Below are 12,054 nucleotides of genomic sequence, written 5' to 3'. Positions count from 1 at the left end.
TCACCCCCCCTCCTCTGACGCCCCCCTCCCCCCCCCTCTCCCAATCTCTCCCTTCCAGGTGTGAGGAGGCCGCCCCCGCCGCCCCCCGCCGCCTCGCCGGGGGCAGCCCTGACGCTGGGGTTTTCCTTCTTTTTTTTTTTTTCTTTTTTTTTTTTTTTTGGCTTTTCTTTTTTTAATTAATTTTTTTTATTTTTATTTTTTGGCTCCCCCCCTTCCCCCCCCCCCCCCTCCCTCCCGTGTGGCCGTCAGGGAATCCAGCACTGCACCGAAGCCAGAAGAGAGGGAGCAAAAACCCAACCCAGGCCGAAAGCTGCGTCCAAAACAAAACCCACCCTTTTTATTGCCAAGGAGATTTTATTTTATTTTATTTTTTAAATTTTTTTTTTTTTTTTTTAAATTTTATTTTTAATTTTTCGATCCTGACCCCGAGCCGTAGGGGCGCAAGCCGAGCCGGGGCAAGGGAGGCTTTTCCCCCCGGTTCTTCTCCTCTTCTCCCACCGCAGAGGTGTCTCCTCCGGCCGCCGGCTCAACCATGATGTTTCGAGACCAGGTCGGCGTCTTGGCCGGTTGGTTCAAGGGCTGGAACGAGTGCGAGCAGACTGTTGCGCTGCTCTCCCTGCTCAAACGCCTCAGCCGGACCCAGGCTCGCTTCCTCCAGCTCTGCCTGGAGCACTCCCTGGCAGACTGCACCGAGCTCCACATCCTCGAAGGGGAGGCCAACAACCCCGGTGAGTTGGGGTTTTTGGGGGGGAGGGGGGTGTTAGGGTTTTTTTTTTGGGGGGGGTTTTATTTGTTGTTGGTTGGTTTGGGGTTTTTTTTTGGTTGTTTTTTTCTTTTGCTGCAACGCTTCTTGAACGAGACGCTACTGCGGGCAAAATTTTTAAAAAAAAAAAAAAAAAAAAGGGGGGGAAAAAAAAAAAAAATAGCGGAAAAGAAGGAGGTCGAGGGCTCCCCACCAGCTTGATTGCATTAACAGCTTCTCCTCTTACGTCTGATTTTTTTCAAACGGGCGATGGCTTTATTTCAGTTTGATTTTTTTTTTTTTCCTTTTTTTTTTTTTTTTTTTCACAGCAAACTACTCCAGTCTATGGCGTGGTGTAACTACGGTAGCATGAATGATTGGTGGGTTTTTTTCCTCCTCCTCCTCCTCCTCCTCCCCCCCCCTTTCCTCCTTCCATGCAGTTTCCTGTGAAATAAGTAAGTCAGGTCACGTAGAGTCTGGATTTTCTAGGCTTCTTTTGGACAACGTGGCTCGTTTTGCTTTCTGCAACATGCAGAAGCAGCACATCACTACCTTAGACGAACTGTTATTTTGTGAAGGTCTGAGCAGCTGCGTTATCCTTTCTTTTTTTTTTTTTTTTTTTTTTTTTTTTTAAAAAAAAAAGAAAGTGGCAATTCCTATTTCATCATTCAGATCCTGTTTGGACGCATTTTTTCCTGCGGCTCTGAATACCCCCTTGTGTTTCAGCGGAGCTCTAAGAAAATATGAGTAGACTGGTTTATGTTACTGACCGTACTGGGCGCGTTACAGAAAACGTGCGTGGCTACGAAAGTATATTCTGCTTTTATTTCTACACCGTTACAAGTTACTCAACTCCGCCGAAGTAAGCGGAGTGAGAGCAGGATGCAAATGGCATAAGCGATGTGCGAATTGCGCTCTGCGTTGCTGTTATGGACGGGTGCGTACGCGTTACGGACACGTATGTTCCTGTGCGTGTGTGCAGATGTACGCGGGGATGCGGGTCGCCTTAAGCAGAGTTGCTGAAACACGGCGTACGAGCAGGGAGGGCGAAATCTCTCCTTAAGTTGTATGGTTCTGTTTCCTCAACCTTGCCAAAAAAAAAACCCCAAACCAACAACAACAACAAAAAAAAAGCAAAGCAAAAAAAAATAAACAGAAAAAAAAAAAAAAAAGGCAAGGCAACCCCCCCATCCTGCTGCAAAGCATCCCTTTTGTCTAAAATCCCGGGGGCGGCCCGGGAGCTCCTGCTTTTTGGGGCTGCGCACGTCGGTCGGAAGGGGTGGCGGGGAGCGTTTGGCCACGGGTGGGAATCTTGCGGGCTGGATCCCGAACAGAGCCCCCGGTGTCGGCCGGGGCGGGAGGAATGCAGGGTCCTTTCTCCAGCTGTTCCCCATTAGAGCACCCGAGCCGGCGGGATTTGGCAGCTGCCTTGCGCTGCCATTTGATGACAAGGTCCAGCGCGACGTCCTCTTCCACCCGGGACGGGTTTGAAGTCCTTCTGCAGGAAACCAAACCGGGGGGCTGCTCCGGGGCGATGGGATCGGGGCTGGAATTGGCCGTTCCCTTATATAGCTCGCAGGAATGAGAGGCAGGAATGCCGCGAGAGCCTCTGGGCGCGAGACCGACGGTTTTTATAAACAGCTGAAGGGCCCAACCTCATCCATTTGGGTGGGGAGGCCCCGGGTGGGGGGGGGATGGGACACACACAGGGAGGGAGCATGCTCTCTAAAATGAGCTGCTCCGGGATAAACATGATAAATTTCCCGCTGTGAGTTGGCATGAGCAATGTATTTTTAATTTTTTTTTATTTTTATCAGCATTGCAATTTTTCCTTCAAACTGCGTTTTCGGTGGTAGCCCCGTCCCCTAGGTTGGGCGGGTAATTGGGGGGGGGGTGTGTGTGTGTGCGTATGATTTACCTCCCGATAGCAGAAAAGGCAAATCATGAAGGAAAAGAGCGTTTTGAAGTCTTCCCAGATAGAAAGTCAGCGTGGTGGCGTTTGCTCGCCAAGGTGGAAACCAGGGCTTGGACCCTTCCCATCTCTACTCGTGTGAGCGGTCCCTGTTTGCCCCTGTAATCCCGTTGACCTTGCTTGGCGCGAGGATCTCTCCGGCGAGCGAAGCTTGGCATCCAGCCTCCTGCCAGTCCCTTAGTGCGCTTGTGGAGCTGCCTGCGCTTTGCCTGGCGTTTCTTCCCAAAATGAGCCGTTCCTCCGGGGCGCTTGTAACTCCGACAGCAAAACCCGGTGACGCCGAGTTCCTCTTCCTCGCCAAACGCCCCTGCCCTATGGCTTTCCCGTGGGATGGGCATACCCGTGCATCTGGCGGAGCAGGGGCGTGCGCTTTCCCAATCCTGTTGCGGTGGAGGGAAGGGTGGCCGAGGTTTGCAACCAAGAACTGTTAGGAAATCATAGAATGGTTTAGGTTGGAAGGGACCTTGGAAATATGTGTTAGTCTCCAGCGTTAAGGCTGCCTTCTTCATAAAACCACCTGTATTTCTTAAATCGCTCCTATTCAGCGCCCGTTTTGCAGTCTGGCATTTGCCGCTTGCCTGGCAATGGAGTCTCACCAAGTTCTTCTGAAAAGCAGCGTCGTCATCTAACCTAGTGTTACTCTTTTCTGTTTGAATCCCGTTGTTTGCATCATTTGGGCTCAGTTCCCTCCCAGGCTGGAGCTGAGGTGGCTCCTGGTATGTTTTCCTGATGTTTGTTGACTTGGAAATGGTGGCTTCCTGCCTGTAGGTGCCCTACCAGCATCCGTATTGATGTTGGGGACGTGGCGATGGTGGTGTGCAAGGGACCGTGGGGTGACGGGGTTGCACAACCTAAATGGGACGTAGGAGCTGGCTACGTGGGGTGGTCACCTTCAGTGAAGCACAGGTGAAATCCTCCAGACAGAGGTGAGGGGTGTCACCATGATTTAAGCAATGCCGGTCTGAATGCAATGTGCCGGTCCAATGTGCGGGAGCAAGTGTCCGAATTGACTTAAATGGTGGGTCCTCATGAGAAGTGAGTTGTTTTTTGCGTGCGGGACCTGTTGCTTGTCCCAACCCTGTTGGGGAGGTGGGAAGACTTGACCGTTCCCCCTAGTTCCCGTCCATTGGAAGGAGGTGGCAGCCCTGCTGTGTTCCTTGGTGGATGGGCACCATCCTTGGCAATATCATCACCAACACCTGAGATTAGGAGGGAGACCAGAGCATGAAATCCTCACTGGCTGGTGGAGCTGGGCTCATAAGCCTTGGAGTGTGCAGACCAGGTGTGGAGGAAAACTCCTCTTTGCAAAGGTGTCCAGGGTGTTTCTTGCCTGGTAGACTCCAAATGAGAGGTCTGCTGTATGGCAGATGAGATGGGAAAAACTCAAGGAAGAAACTCTAACTAGTTAATTGAGATGGAGAAGCAAGTGCATTTCTTTTGAAGGAGTTCTATCTTATTTTCTTCCAAGTGTGAGGATATTTTGGATAATGACAGCCAAACCCTGCTGATTAGGACTGCAAACCCAATGTGGCTCTGCTGCATCCGGCCACATGTGACCCTCAAAAGGCCCTGAGGAGCCTCCTGCCTCTGTGGCTCTTTGGATAGCCGCTGAAGCGTGGAGGGGTGAATATAATCACATTGCCCACCTCAGCGGAGAAACATCTCGCAGAAAGCTACACTGGTGTCTCGGAGCACACTGGAGATGTAGTCACTGCGGGTGGTGCAGGGGCTGCGATCCATAGCACGTTTGAAGGTATTGCTTGATTTTAAAGGCAACGTAGAAGTGAGAAGCAAAGCTTAGGTGAAGCGTACAGCCTGTGGTTATCCTACGCGGTGGCTATGAGTGGCCTCACAGAGCTTTAATGGTTTAACTGGTGAAGAGTGTGGGTTGCTGCTAATTCAGTTAGAGCGCGAATGGCTTGGTCTGCCGTGCACGGAGAAGAATATGGAAACCATATTATCCGTGCACAGAAATAGAAGTTTCAGGTATTACATAGCGCTATTTAAAAGCCTGCTATAACTTCCTTCCTTCCTTCCAGCCTGGCCTCGCTGGGCGGCTTCGCTCCCAGCTGCTCGGAGCCGTCAGGACGCGGCGACCTCCTCCAAGCCACCAGTGAAGGTCAGGCAGGAGTCTCGTGTGCCCTGTGGTGGGAGTGGGACCGGCGATGCTCCTGCGCCCGCCGGCTGGGGCTGAGCACTGCGGAGCACCAGGGCAGGGTACGGACCCGATGAGGAGATGGGGGCTGCTGTATCCACAAACGCCGTCTGTAGGCTTTTGGCATTGAGTGCAAGATGTGCTTCTGCTTTCACTTGCTCTGGTGGCCCCCTCTCTCATGGCCGGAGGTGTGACTGGGATTTTCTTGGGTCTTCCAGAGTAGTCCCACATCACATCCCACCAGCCCTGGCTTTGGAGCTGCTGTGGCTTCCTCGCTTCAGCAGTGTCTGTTGGTCGACTGAGATGCCCAGAGGTTCCTGTGAGTCCTCCAGGCATCCAAACACCCGTCTCCACTGATGGCAGTAACAGCTTTAAGCTCTTGGCCTTGAAGGACAACAAGCTTTCTTTGCCCTGTGCACAGGACATTAGCCACTTCACGTGTTAAAGCCAAAGTCTTTATTTCCTTTCGGCGGGCTGTCAAGTATCACAATGAGAGCATCAGAATGACCTAGATTTCTCGTCCTGGGAAGGACTGGCTGGAGGAAGAGACAAGGGTTGCAGGGAGCTGTAATGCCTTTAATTAGCCCAAGTGATGCAGCTGGAAAAAATGGCCAAGCGCAAAGATGCACCAGCTCAAAGGAGGGTTTGTGTGGTTGTGGGTTTTGGTGTTTTTTTTTTTTTCCCCCCAACTGTACCAGCTGGTCTATTAAAAAGTATGATGTGTTCCTGCAGACCTCGCCTCTTATATCCTTAGGTCGTTGTGGCTCCAGCGCTATGGCTGTTGCTGCCACCCCGGCCACAGTCTCCCAGCTCATTGGGAAGCTGCTGCCCCTCCGCTGTGTGAATTTTGCAGTTCGCCCCCAGTGACCCCCACTGGTGGAAGATCATCCCAGTGCCCAGTTTGAAGATGGTTCTCACTCTTTTTTTTTTTTTTTTTTTTTTATTATTTTTAATTTTTATTTTTCTTGGCTTACTGTTGCCTTGCAATGCTGAGCTCTAGCTTAAGTGCCTTTGGGCTATGTGAGAGCATCACTGGGCTGTCCCACAGCGGGTACAAGCACGTGTTCTGGGAGGAGGATGGGACAAGGAGCTAAACCCTGTGCTTGGTGGGAGCAATAGGAATTTTTAAGTGCGATGCCGACGGTGGCATCGCGTGGTCCCTCCACCCGCTTGCCTCTCCTGGAGAGGGGTGTGAGCAGCCCTGCCGGCTCTGCTCGTTAAAAACCATGAGCTGGGACTCTTAAATGGAGAGATCTGCTGAGCAGTTGGACACTGGCTTCTTTCAATCTGCGTGCCGTTGCTTGAGCTGCTGCCCTGCCTCCTGGCCAGGTTTTGTTTGCAAACTTGAGGGCTAGAAGCTATCTGCGCTGGGTTTTTTTGGAGAATGGCAAGGGAAGGGGTGTGGAGGTACAGAGCGACATGAGCCGGGGTTTTGAGCAAGGCTACGTGCCCAGTATTCTCTTGCAATTCAAAGGTACTTTTATTTTTAAAGATGCTTTTCGGAGTAGCTGTGGGAAGCACCGCAGGTCAGCGTTTGGCTCACGCCAGCCCTGGCTGGAGGCAGGTCTGTGGTGCGGCGTGAAGAAGGCTCTCCTTCGCTCTCCTCTTCGCTCTCTTGATGGCACCGAGCGGAGACGCCTCTGGGCTTGCGCTTAACTTTCCTATATTTTCTCCTATTTGCTTATAAACGCCTTCCCTGGCGGTTCCTGGCACGCATCCCTTGCGGTCGGAGAAGGAGGGAGAAGCACCGGCAGCATGAATGGCCAGGTCTTCTCCACGGGGCAGAGCTAACGAGGGCTGGGTCGTTCGGGTGGTGGCTGTGCCTCGTCCCACAAAGCAGAGCTGGCTGGGGGAAGCTTTTTTTTTTTGGTAGCGATGCTTAAAACAGGAGGGAGGGAAGAAGGAGTTGACTAATGAGAACGGCGTGGTTTGCTGCCTGCAGCATCGTGTGGTGCAAGCAGGTCTGCCCATGGGTGGGCTGCTCTCTCCCAAAGAGACTTTTCCATACTCGGTAGCATCCTCTTAACCATTTTGTCATCTAACGCGTGCCTCGGCGAGGGGTCTGCTGTCAGGATTAATTTCCCCACTGACTCCAGTTGGGAAAAAATCCCGCTGTTGAAGCACGTGTAAAAGATGCACTGAAGCATTTCACGCGTCGTTGCAGACCTGAGCTGGAGTCCTCTGCCCGGACCAGCTTGTGGTCCCTTGATTTCTCTCCAAATGCTGCCCTTCTGTGCAGATATCTCATGTTTGCGCTTGGAAATGTAGTCGAGATGAAGTTCTGCCCCACAACAGGGAGGCTGCAGGTGAAGGGGAGGAACCGGACGGGGCATCGCTGGCGGCGTGCGGCAGCCTTCAACCCGTCGAGATACGGATTGATGGGTGAGGTCAAGGATAGCTTTAGATCGGGAGCTGAATAAGAACCAACTTGTAGAGCCATCAATTAAAATAATCTAGTTTTGTGAATACGCTTATCTTCAAATGAGATTAAGTGGGTGAATGGGGAAGGCGCTCTGCTCGTAGCCTGGGCTGTTGGCCGGTGGGTGATCGTCTGTGTGGTTACGTCCTTTGACGTGTTAGACCTCAGCATCTCAACGCTGCTGCCGGCTCCTCTTGCTGTTTATATTTTACACGGTTGCATTTGGGCCAGTTGCTTCTAAAACAGTTGATGCTCCGGTCAGCCAAAGGTTCCCGCAGTTTCCCTGGGGCAGTCGGTGAAGCTTTCTGTGGACCAGGTGGATCACGGTGCAAATTCCCATCTTCCTACAAATTTCTCAAGCTTTGACCTTTCTTTTTTTCATCTTCCATCAAAAAAAAAAAACCCTTTTATTTAATTAGTGACCCATGAAAGCCATTTTTTTACCAAGCTGGGAGTTACGTTTGCAATCAGCGTAACTGAAATAGTAATTAGTGTGAACGCTCGCTTTATTTTAAGGTGCGTTCGTCAGCGCTTTAGCTCTCCACCTTCGTGCTCGCGTCTAATGTTACTGCAGATAAGTGTTTGGAGAAGGGGCACCCCTTCTGCCCCCGCCGCATCCAGACGCTCCTCAGCGGCTGCAGAAGCCGGTGTTCCACAGCGGCCGCTGGGATGGGTTTTGGGGTTCCCACCTGATCGCCCCAGTCTTCTCCCCGCTCTTGCGTGGTGCCAAGTGAGCGCAGGAGCCCACAGCAGAATGCAAGTCGCTGTGTCCAAAACCCTTTTTGTCCGCAGAAACCCGGGAGAGGGGCTTGGCGCGGGGGGTTACGGCTGGGATGAACCCTTACGTGAAGCGTGTGTGCGTGTGTATATATGTCCGAGTGTGCACACGCCCTTTGTATTTGCTTTCTATTTTCACTGAATAAATAAGGCCATTACTTTTTTTTTAACTAACTCTTGGTTCCACAAGAGCTGCTAAGGGATCTGAAAGAGGCTGCAGACACCGATGCAGGGGATGCATGGAGCTGTGTGCTCACCCCTTTTCTCTTAAAAAAAAAAAAAAAAAAAAAAAAAAAACCAAACAAAAAAACAAACCAAAACAAAACAAAAAAAAAAAAAAACAAAAAACAACCCCAAAATCCAAAAAACCCCGAACCCCTGATGTGCTTATCTTTGCAGTGCTCTGGTCATAAGAAGGAGACCCAGAGATCTGCAGAGGTCGCGGCCGAGCGCGAGTTTGGCAGTGGCAAGGAGCCAAGCCGGTGCCTCTCCGTCTTGGCCCCCGGTAATTACGAACCAAGTCGAGGTTGGAGCGAGCAAAGCCCTTCCTGACTTCCCCCCCTGCCCGCCGCTTCCTCTTCCGCAGCAGATGCGCGGAGCGGAGGGGCAGGATCTCATCGCAATGAGGTGGGAATTGTTTCCCCATCGGAGAGCAACGGGATGCCGGCTGCTCTCCGGCAGGGGCTGTGTGGGCGGAGGGAGTTGGGGTTTCTGGCGCGGCGGAGGGATCGCAAGCCGCGTTCCCTCTCCCGGAGAGGGGGTTTGGGACGGTCTCGCCCATCGTGTGACGGCTGCGCAATACCCTCTGCTCTGGTTCTGGGTAAGGAGCAGAACATCGAATCGTCTGGGTCGGAAGGGACCTTTAAGATCGTCAAGTCCAACCATCAACCGAACACTGCCAAACCCACCGCAAAGCCATATCGCTAAGTGCCACATCTACCCATCTTTTAAATACCTCCAGGGATGGCCCTTCCACCGCTCCCCCGGGCAGCCTGTTCCCGTGTTTGATAACCCCTTTCGGTGAAGAAATTTTTCCTAATATCCATCCTAAACGTGAGCCTGGTTGGGATGGGGAGGCAGAAACCCGGTTTGCTTTGCACCCGGCTGCGTGAGGCAGGTCCGTGGGCTTTTGCTAGCCCTCCCACGCAGGAGGCGAGCGCCTCTGAGGTGAGAGGAGGTGTCAGAGAAGGGTTTACCAGTGCGGGTTCACCCGTCCGATGCCCAGTTCGCAACTTGCGGTGCTATTAGTGTATTCGCGCGTGGTGACTCCCTGGCGCGGTATGGTTGTATCAAAGATTTTGGTGAAGGTGTCTGAATTGTAGCGTGGTGGGGTTTTTTTTTTGTGTTGTGTTTTTTTTTTTTTTTTTATGTTTATTTTGTTTTTTTTTTCTGCTGGGGCTCTGCGCTTGCACAGCTTCACCTCACCTAAGGCTTCCCGGGCTCCTGCCCGGCGTGAGCGAAGGCTCTGCTTGCTCACTGATCGAGTCTGTGGACTTCTGATCCCTCGAGTTGAACCCGGGGCGATAACCGTGTGTTTTGCTGCTGTTAAATCTGGCTGCTGCCCTTTGCAGGTATTCCAGGGCATTTGCAGCGCTTGAGCCGTGGCGCAAAAACCTTCTCGTGTTATATAAAAAATAATCCACGGGGCAGAAAAAAGGCTTCCTCCTGGGCGCTACCGTGCTTGAACAAACTCATGGTCATTTTGTGTTGAGAACGTGGGACTTTCTGTTACGGAAGACGCGGCTGAATGGCACTGATGGCTCTGCTGTGCCAAGGGCTGAGCCAGCTTCTGCCGAAACCCCGGCAAACCTTCCCGGACATTTGCAGGAGCTGGACGTGGCTCAGCGTGTTGAGCTGTCGTGCCTGAAGATGTTATTTTATTTAAGGTAACGTTAACATTGTGAGCGTCATCTGCGGCACCCGGCAGCTTTGCTCCGCTCTTTGCTCTCGAGCGAGGCAGCCCTGGCGTGGAAGCACGGGGCGCTTTAAAAGGCTTCTCTTCTGTTACTGATCCTCACAAGTAATTTGTTCCAGATTTCTCTTTTCTTTTTTTTTTTTTTTTTTTTTTTTAATAAAACTTATTTCAGGCAAACCTGCCTTACTTTTAACCAGTTAGTTCTCCTGCTCCCTGCCTATGCTGTTGCCTGGTGGGGTACGGGCATGTGTTGTGTTTGGAGTTCTCATTGTTGTCGTAAGAAGTAATTGAGTGGGTGGATAAAACAGGGTTTGACCAGGTTTAGCTCGAAACATTTTAAAACTCACTTCCCATGCCACTGCATTGGGTTTTTTCTTGTTTCTGTGTTTTCAAAGAAGAAAAAACCCTGAACATCACAGTTAGGTTCTTCTTGTCCTTGGGTTTTTCCTGTTGTCCTCTTCTCTCTGTCCCTCATCTGCACTGGGAAGTGAAGAAGGAAGAAAATAGTGAGAGAAATGTGGAGGAAAAACCCCACAACTTTTGTTGTGAAGAAACTTGGCTGATCTGACGTTTGCAAGCAGAACATAGTGTTTCTGCAGCGGCTGTGGTCTACGCTCGTGCATTTCCCTGGTTTTCACAGTTTTCTTGTTGGGATATTCCCCTTGTTTCTCATGCAGCAAAATCCAATGTGATTTTTCTGCCTTTTTTTCTGTCTGTCTGCCAGTGGCCTCAAGTTGCCCATGGGGTCAGCTTGGTTCTGGGTAGGTTTTTTAAAATCTTACAGTTCCAAAGTGGATTATTAAAAAAAAAAAAAAAAAAAAAAAAAAAGTCCCCAGGCTGTTTCCCTCCAGATAATGCAAACGTAGATGAAATGTTGAGTTATAACTACCTGAGTGACCTTTTGAGATAAGAATTGTTATTGACTGGTGGTATTATGTTAAACTGATAAGAATTCTTTTTAAAAGAGGAGGAAAAAACCCAACAAACCCTTCGGTAACCATAACAACTTACTCAGCAATGCACAGGCAATGCACAGCTCCTTCCTGACGCTGGTGCTGAGGGTCCTGGGGGGATCCTATCCAGCAGCCCCTTGGGGCGGACCTGGGAAACCTCCCCAGAGCTTCAGGTTGGTGCTGCGAGAGATGCCCAAGGTCATAAGGAAAAAATCCTTTATGCTGAGGGCAGTGAGCCCCTGGCGCAGGTTGCCCCGAGAAGCTGTGGCTGCCCCATCCCTGGAGGTGTTCAAGGGCAGGTTGGACGGGGCTTGGAGCAACCTGGGCTGGTGGGAGGTGTCCCTGCCCAGGGCAGGGGTTGGGACTAGATGATCTTCAAGGTGCCTTCCAACCCAAACCATTCTATGAATTTTAGCTGGGGAGTTGGGCTAGGGCTTGGTCCGGTCTTGGACTGGTGCTGCCAGTTTGGTTGTGGTGGGAGGGATGGGTGCAAGGGGAGAGAAGGTGCTGGGAGCAGGAAGGATGCTTTTGGAAGTCAAAGGAAGATGGTTTTAATGGCCCTTGCTTAAGAAATGAGCAGGCGGGCAAGGAAGGCTCTTCCTTACCATTACTGTGCCAGCAGGCAGAGCGCAGCCCTTGGAGCCCCATTGGGAGCTGGGTCCCATCTCTGCACCCCAGCAGAGGTGCCAGCTCCTGTTTCAGGTTACTAAAACAGAGTTGGGAGTCTGATGTGAACATACGCGTACTTAAAGCCTTCCTTCACCCTGCTGAGCCCTGCTCGGTGTGTTTGCACGTGCTGCTCCTGGGGATGCTGTCAGTTCAAAGCAGCATTCACGCTTTTGCCATGGACTACCACCATGGATGATGGTAGATGCTCCATCCCTGGTAACATTCCAGGTCAGGTTGGACGGGGCTCTGAGCAACCTGATCCAGTTGAAGATGTCCCTTCTCGTGGCAGGGGGTTGGACTAGATGGCCTTTAAAGGTCCCTTCCAACCCAAACCATCCTATGGCTCTGTTACCTTCTGTTACCAGGGGATGCCACTGAGGTTGTTAGAGCTAAAGAAAACCAACTGTGAGTAACTGATTTTTCTTACCTCCTGCTTTTCCTCCTTCCTCCGC

General features: G+C 51.4%; 1 protein-coding gene across 3 annotated transcripts in view; it reads left to right on the top strand.

Annotated features, from left to right (window-relative positions):
• The first annotated feature begins 299 nt into the window (after window positions 1–299).
• SAMD4A (sterile alpha motif domain containing 4A) overlaps window positions 300–12,054 on the top strand; it is a 125,305-nt gene continuing 113,550 nt past the window's right edge. For 2 of the 3 annotated variants that reach the window (XM_082485154.1, XM_082485153.1), the window contains exon 1: window positions 300–728. In XM_082485154.1, the coding sequence (XP_082341280.1) occupies window positions 533–728 (196 nt within the window). In that variant the 5' untranslated portion in view covers window positions 300–532. Of the gene's footprint in view, window positions 729–2,494; window positions 2,511–12,054 lie in introns of those variants that run through there. The other variant, XM_082485155.1, reaches the window with a different exon arrangement.

Source organism: Vanellus vanellus (genome assembly GCF_965231255.1).
Source record: "Vanellus vanellus genome assembly, chromosome: 6".
Taxonomy (NCBI): domain Eukaryota; kingdom Metazoa; phylum Chordata; class Aves; order Charadriiformes; family Charadriidae; genus Vanellus; species Vanellus vanellus.
The sequence above is the reverse complement of the archived record's forward strand: the minus strand, read 5'-3'. Positions and strand labels throughout refer to the sequence as shown.